This window comes from Gymnodraco acuticeps, unplaced genomic scaffold (assembly GCF_902827175.1).
Source record: "Gymnodraco acuticeps unplaced genomic scaffold, fGymAcu1.1, whole genome shotgun sequence".
Taxonomy (NCBI): Eukaryota; Metazoa; Chordata; class Actinopteri; order Perciformes; family Bathydraconidae; genus Gymnodraco; species Gymnodraco acuticeps.
Genome location: NW_022990889.1, coordinates 63066 through 82145, shown reverse-complemented (window position 1 = coordinate 82145; position 19080 = coordinate 63066). Strand labels below are relative to the sequence as shown.

At 45.4% G+C, this 19080-nt stretch overlaps 1 protein-coding gene across 1 annotated transcript; it reads left to right on the top strand.

The window, feature by feature from the left end:
* Nucleotides 1-386: 386 nt before the first annotated feature.
* LOC117557722 (UPF0577 protein KIAA1324-like) lies at nt 387-18985 on the top strand. The gene is made up of 22 exons (XM_034233683.1): nt 387-668; nt 2081-2201; nt 4187-4376; nt 4456-4603; nt 5176-5265; nt 11619-11724; nt 11845-11997; nt 12901-12989; nt 13095-13275; nt 13372-13500; nt 14133-14223; nt 14330-14432; nt 14519-14656; nt 15467-15730; nt 15835-16008; nt 16109-16295; nt 16435-16525; nt 16616-16717; nt 16823-16949; nt 17249-17427; nt 17864-18032; nt 18123-18985. Exons 1-22 carry the CDS (start codon nt 573-575, stop codon nt 18189-18191), a joined length of 2997 nt encoding a protein of 998 aa, XP_034089574.1. The 5' UTR covers nt 387-572; the 3' UTR covers nt 18192-18985.
* The last annotated feature ends 95 nt before the right edge of the window (nt 18986-19080 follow it).

The following is a 19080-nucleotide window of genomic DNA, read 5'->3' as shown; positions in this document are numbered from 1 at the left end:
CATCACTTCTTTATTTGTATGTCCCATATACAAGACACAATATGAATTCCCCCCCCAAGCTACGTCATTGTAGCGTCATAGCCGGTGGTTGTCGCACACACATACAGCTTCATCAAGTGAGCATTTGTAGCCAGAAATGTACCAGACATAGGCCTATTACAATTTTGCCTTCAAAATAAAGTGACAATATGGTTCATGTGAAGGGAAAACTGAGTCAACACACACTTAGTGCATACAGATACAAATATATAAAATGTATCGAAAAGAAACCAAGCATGACAAAATGAACAAGTGAGCAAGTATTCCCCAAAACATGCGTCACGACTGTTACTTTGAAAACATCAACCGGAAGTAGAGTTGTATTCTGCCCAGCTTCATGTGGTGAGGCAGCCCTGGAGCGCACAGTCTGAGGATAATCGTAGGTGGTAATGGTTAGAATCTGCCGACTAGAAGCTAGAGAAGCAGGTGTTGACTAGTATTTTACCCAGCGATTTAATCTGGCTCAGGTTTCTGCTATAGTCATCTGTCCTGGATCGACGCTGCTTTGTTTTTCTCCCCCTCGATGATCCAGAATGCGTTCCTCGGCTTGGTTTGTCGCCAAATGCGCTCTCATCATCTGCACGCTCCGGTTGATTGACGGGGCCAAAGGACAGCGGCAGTGTAGTGAGGTGAGAGATGCTCCGATCGATCAATAAGGCTTACATCCGGTTTCACTGCTTATTGTTAAATCTAGACATTACAAAAACGCACAGATCAGGCTGCTTTGGTTGAACACTGACAGTGAGTTGGTAATCCAGTAACCACATCAAATACGATTAGAAATTGATGACACGTTTCCGGGAAGATTTATGGTATGATGTTTTTAAAATCATCATTGTACAGCAGGTTGGAAGACAAATGCACCTTAGTCATTGGTCTCTTTGTAAATACAGTAAGTCCGTACAACATAGTGAGCATGAATCTCATGAGGTCTGGTGTATGTTGAACTTCACTACTCAGTCCTGTTCAGCCTGTTATCAGTTTCCTGCATGGGGTGGCCTTTCCTTCCCTCTGGTCTGGCTCAGCTCAACACCTCCTTAGTCACACAGCCAACAGTCCCCAGATAGAGGAGCAACATTCCTTTAAATTATTATCTCATTCTCTCTTTTCACACTGATTTAGAGATTTCTGCAGCTCTCCAGTGAAGGGCTACCTGGTGCTAAAAGTTATTGGATGACACTGTCAGCCTATATCTTGGTATAAAGCTCATGAAATGTGGTGTTAGAGGAAATCTTGAAAGTCTGCCATATCAGTGATTGACCACAGCTCTCGTATGAATAACAGGAGATAATACTGCAACAGAGATGAGCATATATCGTTTTTAGAATATGTTCTTGTGTCTCTAATCGCTAAGTTATCAAAATGTTGAGTTTTGTTGACAACTCTGCTCGATTTGGCCTCTTTCTCTTCATCATCAGTGTGACTGAGCTCTTTCTCCAGACCCACAGACACCAGTGAACATATTTTCACACACAACAGCCTGCATGTGCTTCAGTGTCAACATCTGGTTTGTCTCAAGATGCAACATTATGTAAACTGTAGGAAATTAGGCCACCGTCCCCTGTGGACGACACATCCCATGTTGAGGCCAGAACATCAAGCTAATGGTTTTTACTCTTGACCACAGATTAAACATTTTATTATCAAATGTCTTAAGTGTGCTTCCTTAAAATGTGAAAAGCTGTTGATAAATCTCCTCCACCAGCTGCCATCCCCACTGCTCCCATCACCAAGGAGATGGTATGTTGTGTATCCAGGACAGAAGAGTTGTGGCTTGAGAGATACCACATAGCGGGCAGTCATGTTTTAAAAGCTTTGAGCAGCTGGATACGGACGTTCATTTCTAATGCAACAACACCAGCTAGTTATTCAGCACTGATGCATTCTCACCCAGAGTGAGATGACTCAGGGCTCTGGTGGGTGGAGGCCTCATGCGGTGTGATGTTTACTGACCTGACTGGCCTACATTTGCCTATTGTTTGGTTCCTAGACTGTTGTGGCGACTGATTTCTTATGCAGGCGTTTTGTGTATGATTGGCAGAATGATTACTACTATGAGTACACAGAGTGTGACAGCACAGGATCTCGCTGGAGAGTGGCCATCCCTCAGAGCCCCGGGGCCTGCACAGGACTACCAGAGCCTGTACGCGGCACAGAGTGCAGTAAGTATTTGTTTGGTTTGTGTGTGTGGTACTAAAAGTTGATGTGTGCATCTTAGCTTCTTATCAGTAGCCTGGTATTTCTGTCACTACATCATGACTGACCCTGTTATCCCACAACAAAGCGCAGAGAAAAGACATAGGCCAACGGACTGCACTTTTTCCAGTCTTTGCGAACTCTCACACACATTCATTCACATTCATACAGAGACACAGGCTGCCATACGATGCCAAAAGTAACATTCACACACCGCTGGCCATGCAATTGGGAGCAATTTCGGGTTAATTATCTTGCCCTAGAACACATCGACATTTTGATTGCAGGGGCTGTGGATCGAACCACCTACCTTCCGGTAAACTCTGTCACATAACTGCCTTTCACACAATTGGTAATGAGCCATGGTGTCACACACAATCATATTATGCGTCTAATATAAGACACAGAAACTTATGACAGATGTTGGTGTTCCTTCAACACCATTGCATGGGCATAGTTGTTCAGAGGCCCATGTAATTATTAGAGTATTTGTCGTAGCTAATTTGTTTGCCATGGAAACAGATAACCAAGTAAAACGTGAGTCACAGGGAGTGTGTCTTTGTTGAGAGAGGGGTGCTAACAGACATTTTAATAGTGGGGAAAGGTGCCATATGATAGATCAAGGAAGGCAGGAAGTTGTGTTAAAGCACACTAATGATCATTGATCAACAAGGTGGTCATACAAGTGTGTTCTTTGTCAGATCTCCCTCAAACAGGTTTTCCCTGCGATGTCATACCACCAGTTCACTTATGGCTAGGTTCAGATAATAATAATAAGGGAATTCTGTGTGTACGATGTTAAGATAAGTCACTCACAGTATGTCAATGGTCACAGACCTGCTGCACCACCACACCCCTTCCCGCTGCCTCCGCTCATCAGAAGCCAACCTCCTATCCATCCCCACCCACATCAATCACCGGACCTGGGGGGGACAGAGCCTTCTCCGTCGCTGCCCCCCTCCCTCTGGAACTCACTCCCACAACCCATCAGAGACTGCACTGACCTCACCACCTTCAAAAGACTTACAAAAACTCACCTCTTCAATCTGGCTTTTAATGTGTGATTGTTTTTGTATTATTTGACTTTAACTTTAATAATATATGTATTTGTTGTTCCTTTCTTTTCTTTTCTCTTCACTATATCTGTAAAGCATCTTTGAGCACCTGTAAAAGCGCTAACAAATTAAATCTATTATTATTATTATTATAATGGACAGTTCATGTTTTTTTTACATGGATATATTGCATGTCTAACTGTATGAAATGTACACTATTCTCATGATAACAATGGATCATTGTCCTGACTTGGTTCATTCCACATGCATGAAGCCATTGTCATCTTCATGTGGCATATCTTTGTAAAGGTAAAACTCTTAACACCTTTTGTTATTTTGACATGTTTCCTTGTGCCTTTTTCCTGTTTAGATTTCACTGTAATAACCCCAGACACTCGTTTCCTTGTAGTCATTTGAAAAACTATCCTGCACAGGATATTGTGATTGCCCCATATTACATTGCACGGTGCACAGCTAATGTCCCCAATTAATTAATCTATCTATAAATCAAATCACACCAGAAGCACTACCTGCTGCACTCATTAAAACAAACTACTTACCCTCACAGTGTGCTAAACAAATTCTCTAACCGCACACATGTTGCATTGGTTTATTTGAAGCATAAAGAAGCCTCACATTGGCACTCCACCAGCTCAGGTATGAGGAACAACTCAGGGTGAAAACAGGCTTGATGACTCAACAGGGAAAAGTTAAAGGTCAAGTATGGTTTATGTCCCCTTATCACAGGGGCTACATTGTACTGAATGCTGCAGTGATTTGCAAGATAATGCTTTTATCATGTTGAGTTTCTTTGTTAGTCTAAATGGTCTGTTTATTGCATAATGCAAAGATGGTTGGAAAAAACACTTGTTTCCATCTCTCTCTGTGTCCTCCAGCCTTCTCATGCAAGGCTGGGGAGTTTCTTGAGATGTTGTCTCAGGAGTGTACGCAGTGTGCAGCAGGAAGCTACTCCCTCGGCAGCGGCATCCGCTTCGACCAATGGGATGCCATGCCTGCTGGTTTCAGTAGCCTGGCAACCTCACTGGAAAACAGTCCCCCCGGAGATGAGAAGCTCACCTGCAACAGGTGTGTGATTAGGACACAAGAAAAACTGAATATCTAATTGTATTTGTATAGTAAATTATTCACCTTTTTTGCCTTGCAGTTCTTCATGGGTGCCTCAAGGAAACTACCTGGAGTCCAACAGGGATGAATGCACAGTCTCTCTCATCTATGCTGTTCATCTGAAGAAACAGGGCTCTATCAGCTTTGATTACCAGTATCCAGACAGCAACCTGCTGTTTGAGTTCTTTGTGAGTTTTAAAGATTTTAATTATCTTTTTGCTTCTGGAAAATTATAACTGTGAAGTCTGTGTGTTTTTTTTGGTATACTTGCCAGTCATATTCTCTCCCTGTATGCCCTGTAGAGTAGTACAATTTCTTATTTTTTAAGTCACTCATCATGATTGCCCTAGAGATGTAATGGGCACAGTTATAATTTTAATGGGAAAAATGATTTATATTGGTAAAATATAGCCTAGATTGTCATCACTCTAATTTGAGCTATCAATCAGACAACATACAGTATTATATGAGACCTACATCTCTGTTCTCAGCAATGTGTTAATATGCCTTTTCTTGGCGGGATAAGTCATAGCAGTAACAACAAACACATTTTGGTTATCTGTATTGAACTGAGGAGTTTTATTTATTTTGCACATTTTATTGTTCAATAAAAATGCTTCCACAACAACACTCAATCCTGCCAGGAGACAAAAAGTCACGTCAGTACTTCCCTATGTTGTAATGAGTGCATGAATCTCCATAATGAATATTGTAGTTGAGAGGATCAGCTGATGGACACTGATGATTTGTGTGTGTTTAGATCCAGAATGACCAGTGTCAGGAGATGGATCAGTCTGCTGATACCAAGTGGCTCAAACTCACCAATCATGGTGACTGGGAGAACCATACAGTAAGTTTTGCATGCTGTAACATTAACAGCAGCCACGGAGGAAACTGTTCTGACCTTGGCCTCCTAAATGAAATGTGTTGAACTCAGTGAGTAAAGGGTGGATACAAGCAGGAAGCCTATTAGTAAACAGAAACAGGCTTCGCTCCAGTATTTTTCCAGGCACACTGTGAAATGAGTTGTTATTATAATTCAGTTCTGGCACTGTGGAGAAACCAGTTCTCATTCATAACACTCCGTTCGATGTCTCACTATGGGATGCGCCTCATCGCGGAGCAAACAGAAGCATCAATCTCATTATGCCAATCCTGATTGGTAATTGATCTTGACGTCAGCGTCAGGGAATTCACCCCCTATAAGTAGCTTGCACCACGACGCATGCGTCATTCAAACACCTCTTCTCGCTTCAGAGCACATCTCTATAGTAGCCGGACAAGCTTAACAGTCCACAGACTGAACCCAAATAACCATTTCGGTCGACGGGCGCTCGCCGGCTACTCCTTCTGCTTCGCAGGAAGACGGTAATACTAACGCTAGTTAGTATTGAAATCGACCTCGCCGTTCTCTTTCCCCGGAAAGTAAGGTAGGTCTGATTTTTTTCAAGCTAGCGTTAGCTCGCTCCCTCACTATCGACACGGTAGCGAGGAAGCTCTTTCTTTTCTCTTCCCCATGGAGGAGGAAAGGATTAAAGGAGCATACTGTCACACCAGTCAGTATTCTCCGGGAATAAAAGACCCACACCGTCCTTTTCTCCGGATTAAGGACAGGGTGGTAACACCTTTTTTTCTCCCAACCTACCTGTTGAGAGCGGGTCCTCTCCACGCCACAAGGCGAACAAGATGGACGCCTCTCTCCCTCACACCAGAGGAGTCAGGGACTCGGTGGCTCGACTCTGTGGCTGCGGGTTGAAGATCTCGGGCACAGACACACACCAGGTCTGCTCGGGCTGGAACACGGCTCGTGCGGACATTGTGTCCGCTTCACTGTGAAGAGCCTCCGCCGACGGCTAGCACGCCAAGCTAGCCTATCGGAGCAGGACCCCCCCATGTCCACTGACCTGCCGGCCGGCAGTCAAGACGCGGGGGCGTCCGCCGCAGAGAGTGAACCCCTCTCCGTGTCGGTCTGGGGCTCATTATCTGCGATGGCTGCAGAACCGGAATCCCGCGCCCTGGCAGTCCGGGACCCGGTGACGGCAAGACACGCAGGAACGGGACCCCACGCTTTACCGAGCTGGGGCTCCCGGTTAGACCTCACCATGGTCTCACCCGCGGAGGATGTCCTCGAGCTGGACTACGATGAGGACGAAGAGGACGCCTCGGTGTTCCTCCTGTCCGAGTCGGATGAACATGAAGAGGACATCTTCATGTCATCGGCTCAGGCTGCAAAGCCTGGAGCGAGGGCTGCTCTCCCGGGCGATAGCACACCAGCTTCGCCCTGTCTGAGCATGGACCTGCAGGCCGTGTGTAAACGCGCCGCGGCCAGACTCAACATCCCGTGGCCTGAAATGGCCAAGGAGACCTCCGGGTCCCGCTACGAAGGGAAACATTTTCCCCAAGCAGCGCGGACAAAGAGGCAACTCCTTCCGGTCTTCCCGGAGATGTTGGATGAGGTGTCGGTTTCGTGGAGAGACCGGCCCTTCAGCAACAAGGTCCCAATCCAGGGTGCCTCCTCCCTAGACTGTGACAGAATGGAGAAGCTCGGCCTGCTCCGCATACCGCCCATGGAACCACTGGTAGCGGCCCACCTCCTACCGAGGATGGGCCCGTCACCAAGCAGGAACCCCACGCTGCCGGCAAAGTCGGACCGATTTCAGTTGACAATGACTGAACGGTCCTACAAAGCCGCAGCGTTGTCCGCCAGGGCCCTGAATGTGTCCTCGCTGCTAACCGCTTACCAAGCGGAGCTCTGCGAGGACCTGTCGGGTAACCCGGGGGCAGCCACTCTGGACGAGATGGCAGCGGTCACGGACATTTGTCTTCGTGTCCAACGCTGCGCCGTCCAGGCCACGGGCAAGGCAATGGGGTTCATGGTGGTGCAGGAAAGAGCGAGATGGCTCAACCTCACCAACCTCCCAGACTGGGAAAAGGAGGATGTGCTGGATATGCCCATCGTTCCCGAGGGAATTTTCGGCTCCGCTCTTGCTTCCATGCAAAGGAGGTGTGAGTCGAAAAAGAAGGAGGACGAGGCACTCCACCTCTGCCTCCCTCGAAGGGTCCAGCCGCTGCCTTCGCAGCAGCAGTCCTTCGCCCAAGCTGCCTCGAACCCTGCTCGGTTTAAAACACCGAAAACGCAGAGGTCACAGCCCGCCCCAAGTCCCCAGCCCAGGCTGGAGACGAGGGCGAGCTGGCCTAGAAAATCTCCGGTTCCGGCTGCAGCTCAGGCGCAGCCAACCCAGAATTTCGGCCAGCAGTCGAGGAAGAAGAAGCGAGCGGCGTGACAGCCCCTCCTTCTCCCCTCCGTGACAGAGCTGGAAGTCCACGGTTCCCCAGCTCTAAATGTGTTCCCGACGCCTCGAGAGATGCCTCAACACCATCCTCAAGTCCGCACAAACACATGTCACACATTTGTTGATTTTTCTGTCATAAAACATTTGCCGCTGACGCATCCAGGTTTCAGGCCGAGGGCGCAGCTCAAAAAAATGATAAGAAAAACAATAAAACCAATAAACAGCCCGTCAACTGTTCCCCTTCTGAGAGCAGCTACGGCATCTCTCAAAAGGCGGATTACAGGCGGGTCTGTGAAGGCACCACCGTCACGCGCATGCGCAGTGCCGGCTGGGGCTTTAAAGGCACCACCGTCATGCGCATGCGCAGTGCCGGCTGGGGTTGTGAAGGCACCACCGTCACGCGCATGCGCAGTGCCGGCTGGGGTTGTGAAGGCACCACCGTCATGCGCATGCGCAGTGTCGGTGGGGATTGTCGAAAAGGGGCACCACTGTGTTCAGACACTAGAGGGCCCCATAACGCAACAAATAGAGACTCAGAGGGGAAGAGACGTGACATCTCCACTGGCTCTAAGGAGCATATAGTGGAAGATGCTCACATCATCTGCTTGGGTTTTCAAGACAGTAACACGGGGCTACAGACTCCAATTCGCTGTCACCCCCCCTCGCTTCTCGGGCATTCTGCATTCACAGGCCCGAGGAGAGTTGGCCCATATTCTGGAGATTCTCTCTCTCCTAGAAAAGAGGGCTATATCTATTGTACCCGCCAAGCAGAGTCAGGGCGGCTTCTATTCCAAGTACTTCCTCGTTCCCAAACAGGGAGGGAACGGAATTCGGCCAATACTTGATTTGAGGGCTCTGAACAAATATCTAAAAAGATATAAGTTCAGAATGCTCACTCACACATCTCTGCTGCGGCTCGTGCGACAAGACGACTGGTTTACATCAGTCGACCTGAAAGATGCGTATTTTCACATCCCAGTATATTACCCACACAGGAAATATCTGAGATTCGCATTTCAGGGGATCTGTTATGAATACAGAGTACTCCCCTTCGGTCTGTCTCTCAGTCCAAGGGTGTTTGTACGATGTACGGAAGCCGCGATAGCCCCGTTAAGACAACAGGGTATTCGCCTGGCGACCTACCTGGACGACTGGCTGCTTCTCGCACAGTCGGAGCAGGAGGCTGTTACGCAGACAAATGTCCTCGTAAAGCACCTGCTCAACCTGGGTTTCATAATAAACACAGAGAAGAGCATGTTGTGCCCCGCGCAGACTATACTCTTCCTGGGTTTACGCCTGAACTCGGTGCCCTTTTCAGCTCGCTTGTCAGCGGAAAGAGTGAAAGCTTTCAGAGCTTGTCTCGCTCTTTTCCAGCTGCGCAAACATGTTCTCTTCAGATCATGCCTGCGATTGCTGGGGCTCATGGCGTCAGTCATCCTGGTCGTACGACTGGGACGCTTACACATGAGGGAGTTTCAGCGCTGGGTGGCCGCCCTAAAACTAAACCCCGCGCGCCAGAGTGATGGTTACTGTGAAATGCGTAATGGCACTGCGCCACTGGCTGCACCCGACTTTTCTAGTACGAGGTGTGCCTATGGGTGCTGTCCTTTCACGGAAAGTGGTCACCACGGACGCATGTCTGACAGGTTGGGGAGGTATTTATGAAGGTCGCCCTGTGAGGGGTCTCTGGAGCAGAGACCTCCAGCGGGCGCACATAAATTACCTGGAGCTTTTAGCGGTGTTTCTCACCCTAAAACGCTTTCTGCCTTTCCTCAGGGGACATCACGTCCTCGTGAGGACAGACAATACGACCACAATATCGTATATTAACCGCCAAGGGGGTTTGCGTTCTCTCCAGTTACACACACTGGCGCACAAACTGATCCTATGGAGCGGTAGACGTCTCCTCTCTCTGAGAGCGACGCACGTACCGGGAGTGATGAACCTCGGGGCAGATCTACTGTCCAGAGGTATACCACTTTATGCAGACTGGACTCTACATCCAAGGATTGTGAGCCAGCTGTGGGTGCGTTACGGCAGAGCCGCGGTGGATCTGTTCGCATCGAAAGACAACGCTCAGTGTCAGCTGTTCTTTTCGATGCGCGATCTAAATGCACCGTTAGGCGTGGATGCACTCGCGCACAATTGGCCCCCGGGCCTTCTGTACGCGTTCCCACCCCTGGCTCTGATACCCCCAACTCTGGCCAGAGTGAGAGAGCAACGCCACACACTTATCCTGATAGCTCCGCACTGGCCAGCTATGTACTGGCTAGCGGAGATATATCAGCTGCTGTGCGGGCAGCCATGGCAGCTCCCACTACGCAGGGACATACTGTCCCAAGCGGGGGGGGGCGATCTTTCACCCACACCCAGAGCGCTATGGCTCTATGGGCCTGGCCCGTGAGTGGTACAATCTGAATACAGTGTGACATGAAGCTGACCCTGGCAGCTGCCAAGCGAGCCAGTGGCACTCATGCGCTATCTGTACAGTCTTCATGCACTCAGTTTGCCCCAGGGCAAACAGAGTGTGGTTGAAGCCCAACCCTGCCTTTGTCTTAAGGCGGTTGGTTCAGGTACCACATTTGACATTGAGGCATCCTCCCCGCCACTGTATTCCTCCGGGGAACAGCGGCCGGATTTGCCGTGTCCAGCCCGTGCTTTACGCACGTACAGGGACAGATCAAGGGTGCTTTGTCATAATGACCAACCCCTTGTCTCCTGGGCTAACCCTTATAAGGGCAAGCCTGTTACTAAGCAACGGCTCTCCCACTGGTTTGTGGAAGCAATTGCTTTGGGGCTCATACGAGTCAGAGTTCGCAGGCACCCTCGGGTCCGCGAGCTCTTTCGACTCAGGGTCTGGCTGCATCCTGGACTCTGTCCGGCTGGTTGGTTTGGTGATTTTCGAGATAAGCTCGTCTGACAATACGGGAGCTACAATTTCCCATAGTGAGACATCGAACGGAGTGTTATGAATGAGAACTATAGGTTACTTACGTAACCCCAGTTCTCAGAGTAACATGAAGTGAGATGTCTCACCAGACGGCCCTCCTTGCTATGGTGAAGCGAGAAGAGGTGCTTATTTTGAATGACGCATGCGTCGTGGCACAAGCTACTTATAGGGGGTGAATTCCCTGACGCTGAAGTCAAGATCACGAGCCAATCAGGATTGGCGTAATGAGATTGATGCTTCTGTTTGCTCCGCGATGAGGCGCATCCCATAGTGAGACATCTCACTTCATGTTACTCTGAGAACTGGGGTTACGTAAGTAACCTATAGTTATGTTGAGTGCGGATATTTAAGTGGAATAATTGTATGTGTAGATTAACCTGGTGTACTTTTTAGTTGATGGCTCCAAGGAAATGTTTCTACAAGATGATTAATTAAAGGAGCTTAAGAAATTAAGTCTGCATAATGTAGCATTTGTTATGGCAGCATATATTTGTGTCACTTTAATTGACATGCTTTATACAACAATCAAATCACAAGGTTATCTTTTCATCTTTGATTGAACCAATGCTGCTGACTGAATTAATCGTTTAAAAATTACTTTAGAATATCTTAATTCAGTGAAAGAACCTTATTTTCCTATGCATTACAGCTCTTTGCATACATTTTCTTGTATATATTTATCTTTTTAATCTATTTAATATTTAATCTATTTAATATTTAATCTATTTATTTATATTTATATTTATCTGTTTTCAGATTTTAATCACAGAATAATCGTCATGCAGCTTTATTTCCATTTACATGAAATGACCATATGCAGTGAGAGCTCAGCTCATTTTAGATGGCACATCTCATTAATTGTAACCGCTAAAAGCAAAGCCAGACTTATAGGCTCTCTTAACAACTGTACTGGCTTTGTCCATGTTTGATGAATAATCTATATAATCATGTGTATTCTAGGTAAGCCTGAAATCTGGCACCAACATCCTTTACTGGAGGACAGGTGGGGTTCTGATGAGGAGCAAAGGGGCAAAGCCTGTTTTGCTGAAAAATATTCAGATCGAAGGTCAGTAGCAGATTTCCATCCCTCCCCCCGACTTCTTGCTGCAACCAATAATGAATCAATACACATATTAAATATTGATCTTTCTTTTTTATTTTCGATCCACCATTTCCTTTTTACCAGGAGTTGCCTACACATCCGAGTGTTTCCCATGTATCCCGGGGACGTTCAGCCGAGTCCCGGGCTCCACCACATGTGATCCCTGTCCTCGAAACACCTACTCTGGCCACGGTGCCAGCTCCTGCACCCCCTGTAACACTACCACTCAATATGCAGGTAGGAAGGCCCTCCAATACACAGAGAAGATGTGCAGTATTTCACATTTACCCTAATGGTGAACCTCTGAAACATCAAAATCAAACTGTGTTCTTTGTAGCCTAATTGTTGTCAGTGCTGCTCACAGCTGCATTCATCACAGCTGAAGGAGGGAGAGAGAGTGTGTCCTATTTTCAGCCACTTTAACTTCAAAAATACGCATATTAGTTTTGTGTGGAGGACTTGTGTGATTGCAAGGGAGTAGCACATTTTAGCGGATTGGGTAGCAAGTGTGTGCTCCATTTTGTTCATAGAGCTCCTAATGCACTGACATTTACCACATTTTGTTTTCAAAAAAGCTTTTTCTGATGATACAAGTGATTTGCTCCCAGATCTATTTTAGTATGTTTCTCTACAGGGTTTTTCTAGAAGACATTTATATATGTAAGGCAGTCACTGTACTAGACTCTGTCTAAGAGCTATTCAAAGTCAACATAAGGTAGTGAATAACTTATTATAACTTATTAGTTATCGCCCATTTGTTGATATTTTAACATGATTTTATCCTCCTTAATTTTCCTTGATATAAAATATCAATACATTTTCAGTTTAAAATTCCTCATATGATGCAAGGCATGTCCTGTTTTGTTAAGACACTGAGGAGTGACTGTAAAGGAGTCTAGAGTATTCAGAACGTTTTACATATTTAATTCAGAACACCTCTTAAATGCATATTGTATGATTCCTTTGCTTCACTCCTGTGTTAGCAACAGAGTCTCTCGCCAAAACACTCGTAACCAAACGCACATTAATCTTTCTATTCCTATTCCTCCCTATGATATTGTTTTTTTTCTGTCAATTCTGGATTTCGTTTATTTGCCAATGTAGTTTAAATTCGCCTTATCCCTGTCCTTCTTTTTCAAGCTGAAGGATCTGCTCTGTGTAAAGACAAACCTCCATGTTCCAGGAAAGACTATTTCCAATTCCACACAGCATGTGATCACGAAGGCAAGGTAAGAGAAAAGAGGCCAGCTCCACATTAAATACCGCGAGAAGTGCCATTGTGTAATCACAGTTTCTGTTCTACTTCATCACCCTCCACCTCTGTGTGATTTCAGACACAGATCATATATAAGTGGATTGAACCTCAAATCTGTCTGGAGGGTGTGACTGGAGCTGAGTCTTTGCCTCCAAGTGGAAAAAGGGAGCCCTGCCCCCCCTGTAACCCCGGCTTTTATAACAACGACACGGCCACCTGCTCACCATGCCCACCTGGGACCTATTCCGATGGGATGAAACGTACGGAGAACTCTTGATCTATATTTGAATCCTCCCTTCTATTATCCTTTTACTCTTGTTTTCCTAATTGTGTTTTTTATTGTGTTTATCCCTCAGCATGTACGCTGTGTCCAGCCGGCACTGAGCCCACCTTGGGTTATGAGTATAAATGGTGGAATGTACTTCCTCCAAACATGAAGACCTCCTGTTTCAATGTGGGCAACTCCAAATGTGACAATATGAATGGTGGGTATTTTTGCGTGATACTTCCTGTTATGTTTTCTCTCTTAAGCTTACGCACCCTGTGTTTCCCTCTTTAAAAGGAACATGTCAATAATATTGGATATATTCATTTTCTTGTAGTAATCTATAAAGATTAATACCACAATCCCTATGTGATAAATATAAAGCTGACGCAAAGAAATGGTTGGCTTAGCTTAGCAAAAAGTCTGTAAGTAGGATGAAAAGGTCTCCCTGCATCCTTTTAAATGTAATCTAGTCTGCCTACAAGCACCTTTCAACTCACTTTAACACATTATATCTTTGACAAGTTCTTGGATGGGGACAGTAACTTCCTGGAGTCTTTACTGGCAACCTCACAATGACAACAACATTCCAGAAATAGTCCATCACATAGCCTCAAGCAAAACAACATCACCTTGTTTTCACACTTTCAGCTGCAGACTTGTATTTGTGTTCCCCAGTTTCCAGTCTTTATTCTTTGTTTTGACCAAAACAACTTGAGTGGCGTTGATCCTAATCAGATTCTCTGCAGGAAAGCAAATTGTTTTATGCATTGTTGAACCAATCCTTTATTGGGGGTGCTCTAAAACGATATAGTAAATGGTTGATTAGTGTGGATTTGTTCTGTCTTTTAGGCTGGGAGGTGGCAGGTGATCACATCCAGAGTGGAGCAGGAAGCTCAGATAATGATTACCTCATCCTCAACATCCATATTCCTGGCTTTAAGTAAGTACCTTAACGTTTTTCAGTCTCTGTCAATCTCCTCCCTCAGCTGTCTGTTTCTTTTCGCTTTGACTTAATTCCCCTCTTCTCTGTTTGCCTCTGCCCCCAGGCTCCCTACTTCCATGTCAAACCATGCTGGGACAGAGTTTGGTCGCATCACATTTGAATTTGAAACTGTGTGTGTAGCTAACTGCGAGCTCTACTTCATGATGGTGAGGAAAGCTCCTGCTAAATGTTTTGTGCTAGATACACATTGCTATAAAAGTGATGTGAATTCAATGGATGTGTTTCAATTTAGGATGTAAACAGGAAGAGTACTACTGTTGTGGAATCATGGGAGAGAACCAAAACAAGAATTACGTACACACACGTCATGACAAAGAATGCCTCTGTTTCCTACACATGGGCTTTCCAGAGAACCAACCAACCCTCAGATGTAAGTATGAGTTATCTATTATTTACATTACCACTTATCACACGTTCCCCCTAAAATCCTTTCTTAAATATGATGATCCAGCAAGTTCAAATCATATGTAATTGCATTCTTCCACTTAGGGATGTCCTAAAAAAAAATATTCTCAGTTTACTAACACTATGATTTTGACCACTAATCAATTAAGCTGATTTAATCGTCAGATCGGTAAAACTCAATAGTTTCTCAATAAAGAGTCATGCAAAAGAATGTTCTTATCTTTTTGAAACAAGTAATTCAAATGAAAAAAAACAGAAAATATTTAATCGATTTAATAATGGTCAGCCGACTGTGCTCAGGCCACTGACCAGGATTTAGCCACTTGGTCCTTCAAAAAATAAGGAAACCTGACCTTATGGTTCAACCTACATATTAACTGCTTAAGCCCAGAAACAAGAAATCTTCCCAAAAGTCTTGTAGTTCTGTAAATCCAGTCAACGCTTAGTACACCTAACACTCCCTTCTGTTGGTTGTTAAAGATAATATCTGACATGGTGTTAGTGTTTAAACCAAAGCACTACTTTATCTCTGTACTCACTAGGGGGAGCCTGAATCATTAACCTACTCTTTTAAAAGCCCTTGTTTTGCAGGAGAGAGGGCATTTCAAGTGAGGGCAGAACTTCTTCTTGTTCAAAGTACCAATCCTATATTTTGCAATCCACTCGCGTTAATGGGTTGGTGTTAGAGTCTCTGAGAAAAGTACTTTTTTGAATGACCTCTTTAAACTTCACAGCACTTATGAGTAGCATCATTCTCTCTCTGGTGCTCTCTTAGGTACGCCGGTTTGTCAACGACGTGGTGCGAATCTACTCCATCTCGGTGAGTAATGCGATGGATGGGGTGTCTTCTGGGTGCCGGGCTTGTGCCCTCAGCACCCAACCCACCGGCTCTATGTGTGTGCCGTGCCCACCTGGACACTACATAGACGCACACACCAGCCAGTGCACAGAGTGCCCCCAAAACACTTACCTTGTCCCTCACGCCACGCCGGGCCCAGACGCCTGCAAACCCTGTGGTCCAGGCAGCAAGAGCGACAAGGTATCGAGCCGATCTTATCTGCAGTTTTCGTGGACGTTTTTGAAATAGATTTCTATGATACAAACCATAACCGTGTCTTTATGTTTTTTTTTTTTTTTTTACAGGACCACAGTTTATGTTACAGTGACTGTCACTTCACCCACGCAGAGGGCAATGTCACTCTGACTTATGACTTCAGCCTCCTCGGGTCTGTAGGATCACTGTTAAACGGCCCCAGCTTTACCTCCAAAGGAACCAAGTACTTCCACCACTTCAATATCAGCCTGTGTGGAGGAAAGGTGTGAAGAGTTGAAAACACACATTCATATGCAGAGAAAAAACAATCAAAAGTTTGTGTTTATGAATTCCCTTGCTTTTTGCTCTCTTTCTTTGTTTAAGGATCAGTTAGCAGTATGCACAGACAATGTAACAGACCTCTCCATCAACGACGCCCAGAGAGAGAAAGGCGAAGGAGCCAATGCTGTCAAGACCTTCATTTGTCAGTCAACAGTGATCCCTGCTACTGGACGAGGCTTCCACACAGCGCTCGCCTCACAGTCCATTAACCTGGCTGACACTTTCCTTGGTTAGTGAGCATAAGATGCGGAAACGGAGAGCTACCATGTTGGCCTTTCAAATGTCAAATTCATGTTGGAAGAGAAAATCGAAGACACATTAATTGCGCATGCACACATTCAATGAATACTTCTCTGTATTATTAACAGGAGCAACAGTTGACAGTACACTGGATGGAATAATGGCAGAGCTGTACCCCCAGACCTCCAAGAAAGTCCCTGATGTCAACTTCTACTATATGTAATTGATTGATTTCATCAGTTTTTTCTATGTGGTAAAGATGTAGAGCTCTAAGGTTCTGATGTGCTCTCTGTGTTATCCAATGCAAAGATCCCTGGAGGCGACCTCATCTTGTGAGTTAGGTCGGAGCACAGTGGTGACACTTCGCTGTAACCCAGAGAAGAGCACTAAAGGAGAGCTCTCAGTTCCCAGGTACTACATCTCTGTCCCTGCTTCTCCCACTCCCTGTCTGATATCTCATGAAACTCTCAGCTGTGATGTGCTGCAGAAGTGACGGCTTGTGTTTGGCTGTTACAGTCGGTGCCCTGCAGGAACCTGCGACGGCTGCACCTTTGACTTCTTATGGGAGAGCTCAGGAGCCTGTCCTACATGCACAGAGAGAGACTACCATCAGATAGAGGGAGCATGCAAGAGAGGAAAACAGGTGGGTGTGGACAGGTTGAAAAAGTGCTGTTGTGTTCCTTTCTAGTAAAGGATGTTGGAGTTCAAATACAAACAATGAACTGACTGCTTATTTCAAGAGTGTTTACGCCAACATCCTATTGGCTGTGTAGAATTTAGACTGTATTTTGAACCCCCAGCCAATACTGATAACAACACCCCTACCAAGTGCTCGAGTTAAGCCATTTGAAATCTCCTAATAGTTTCTGACTGCTGGTGAGCAAAATGTGTATGCTGCTCAGTAGTTTATTGGATTCATTATGTGTGCATGTTCATCCTCAGGACCTGCTGTATGTGTGGACTGAACCAAAGCTGTGCATCGGAGGTATGGCCTTGCCTGAAAAGAAAACGTTGCCCTGTGCTGGTATGGAGTTCTGGGTTCGGCTGGGTGGAGCGATTGGGGCTTTCACCGCAGTGCTGCTCGTCTCCCTCACCTGCTACTTCTGGAAGAAAAACAAAAGGTACAATTCCCTTTTTTTCTTCCTGCACACTTGTTTCCTCTCTCCATCCCCTTATTTCTTTATTTGCTTTATTTTTCTTTTCATATTGACCCACTTACTTTTCCCCCTCTTATTTCTTTTAAAACTCGTCGACCTTTTTTTACTCTATCCTCTTATTGTCTTTCTTTCCTCCCTACTCCATGCCACTTACTCTTTTCTGCCTTCATGCCTAGTTTATTAATGTCTTTTCTTTTTTTAATCTCTTCCCTTCTTTTCCCGCCTGCTTGATTTCTTTTTAACTTACTTTACTTCTTACTCTCCTCCGAACTCCTGTTTTTCGATACCTTTCCCTCTTGCCATTCTTTACCTGTCACATATCAGCTTTAGTCAGTATTCATACGGACACAAAGTTTTTTTCCCTCCACAGTATTTATATTATCAGTTGTTGCTCTGCTAGGTTGGCGTACAAGTACTCCCGGTTGGTGATGTCTGCCAACAAAGAGTGTGAGATGCCTGGAGCTGACAGCTGTGCTATGATGGAGGGAGAGAATGAGGGAGACATGGAGGATGAAGTTGTGTACACAAAACCATCACTACTTGGAAAACTGAAAGCCATAGCATCCAAGGTGAGTCACAGCATTATTGTTCTTTTACAGTAAGACACTACGCCTTAGTATGGTATTGAGAAATGATTCGGTTTGTTTTTTTGATTTCAGGGAAACGGAGAGAAGTATGAACATGTGCAGCTGAACTCATCTCAATCTAAAGCGTTGGTGTGGAGCTAGAAAGCTGGTGAGGGGAGGGGAGAGATTGGACCCTCAGGAGACTTTTCACGGAACAACCGCTTTAGCCAACCACCCCCTTTAGGAGCTTTGGTACCTGGATAATCAACTGTGTGTACATACATGCATATATATACACACGTCATGCACCGAGAGCCAGGTTCAGAGAAGGCAGAACAATTATGGTGGCCTTAAAGTTGGGTACGACAGAGCCGTCCACTGAAAGCAGAGTGTGGGGAGGCAGGTGTGTGAGATAGACCCTCTCTGGTTGTATTCTGATTCAAAGTGTGACAATGACTTAGAAGAGCTCAGGTCAAGAAAAGGACCTATTTGATTGATGTTCTGTTTTTCTAATTTCTACCATTCTGTGTCGTGTCTAATGTCTTTAGACAGCCATGTTGTAATTCACCATCAGAATTAGAATGGTGAGTGTTTTCATCTCACGTTGACGTTTACACAGATTGCTATATTCTGTCCAGTTTGAGGTTCTACCTTCTCATTGTTTGTTTTTTTTGCTTAGTTGATATTGTTGTAATGCAGAGACGCGCACTGCTGACATATTGAAAATGATGTCATATTATGCGGATGAAGTTGTGGTGGTGAGTGTGTATGTCGGTCAAATAAATTATTATGATGTATTTATGTATAAACAGAGACCGTTTGATTATTTTGGGAAATCCTGTGCAAGGCTTGGAGACAGATGAGTGGCATTGTGGGTGAGAAATAGATTTCAAGCAATGTAATGCCAAAAAAATAAAATCCTAGAGGACTAAGTGCCTTTTTTCTGGTCCAAAACATTAACTGACTGGTTTGTCCTTTTGATACATTTCACATAATTTCAAAATGTCCTCTTGATGGAAATTGCTCGCGTTCAGAACCAAAAATGATGTTT

Excerpts from the sequence above, each read along its gene's own strand:
- LOC117557722 (XM_034233683.1), top strand. The coding sequence starts at position 573 with ATGCGTTCCTCGGCTTGGTTTGTCGCCAAATGCGCTCTCATCATCTGC. Across the intron at positions 669-2,080 it reads GACAGCGGCAGTGTAGTGAG|AATGATTACTACTATGAGTA; the intron begins GTGAGAGATGCT and ends TATGATTGGCAG. Across the intron at positions 12,990-13,094 it reads CATGTGATCACGAAGGCAAG|ACACAGATCATATATAAGTG; the intron begins GTAAGAGAAAAG and ends GTGTGATTTCAG.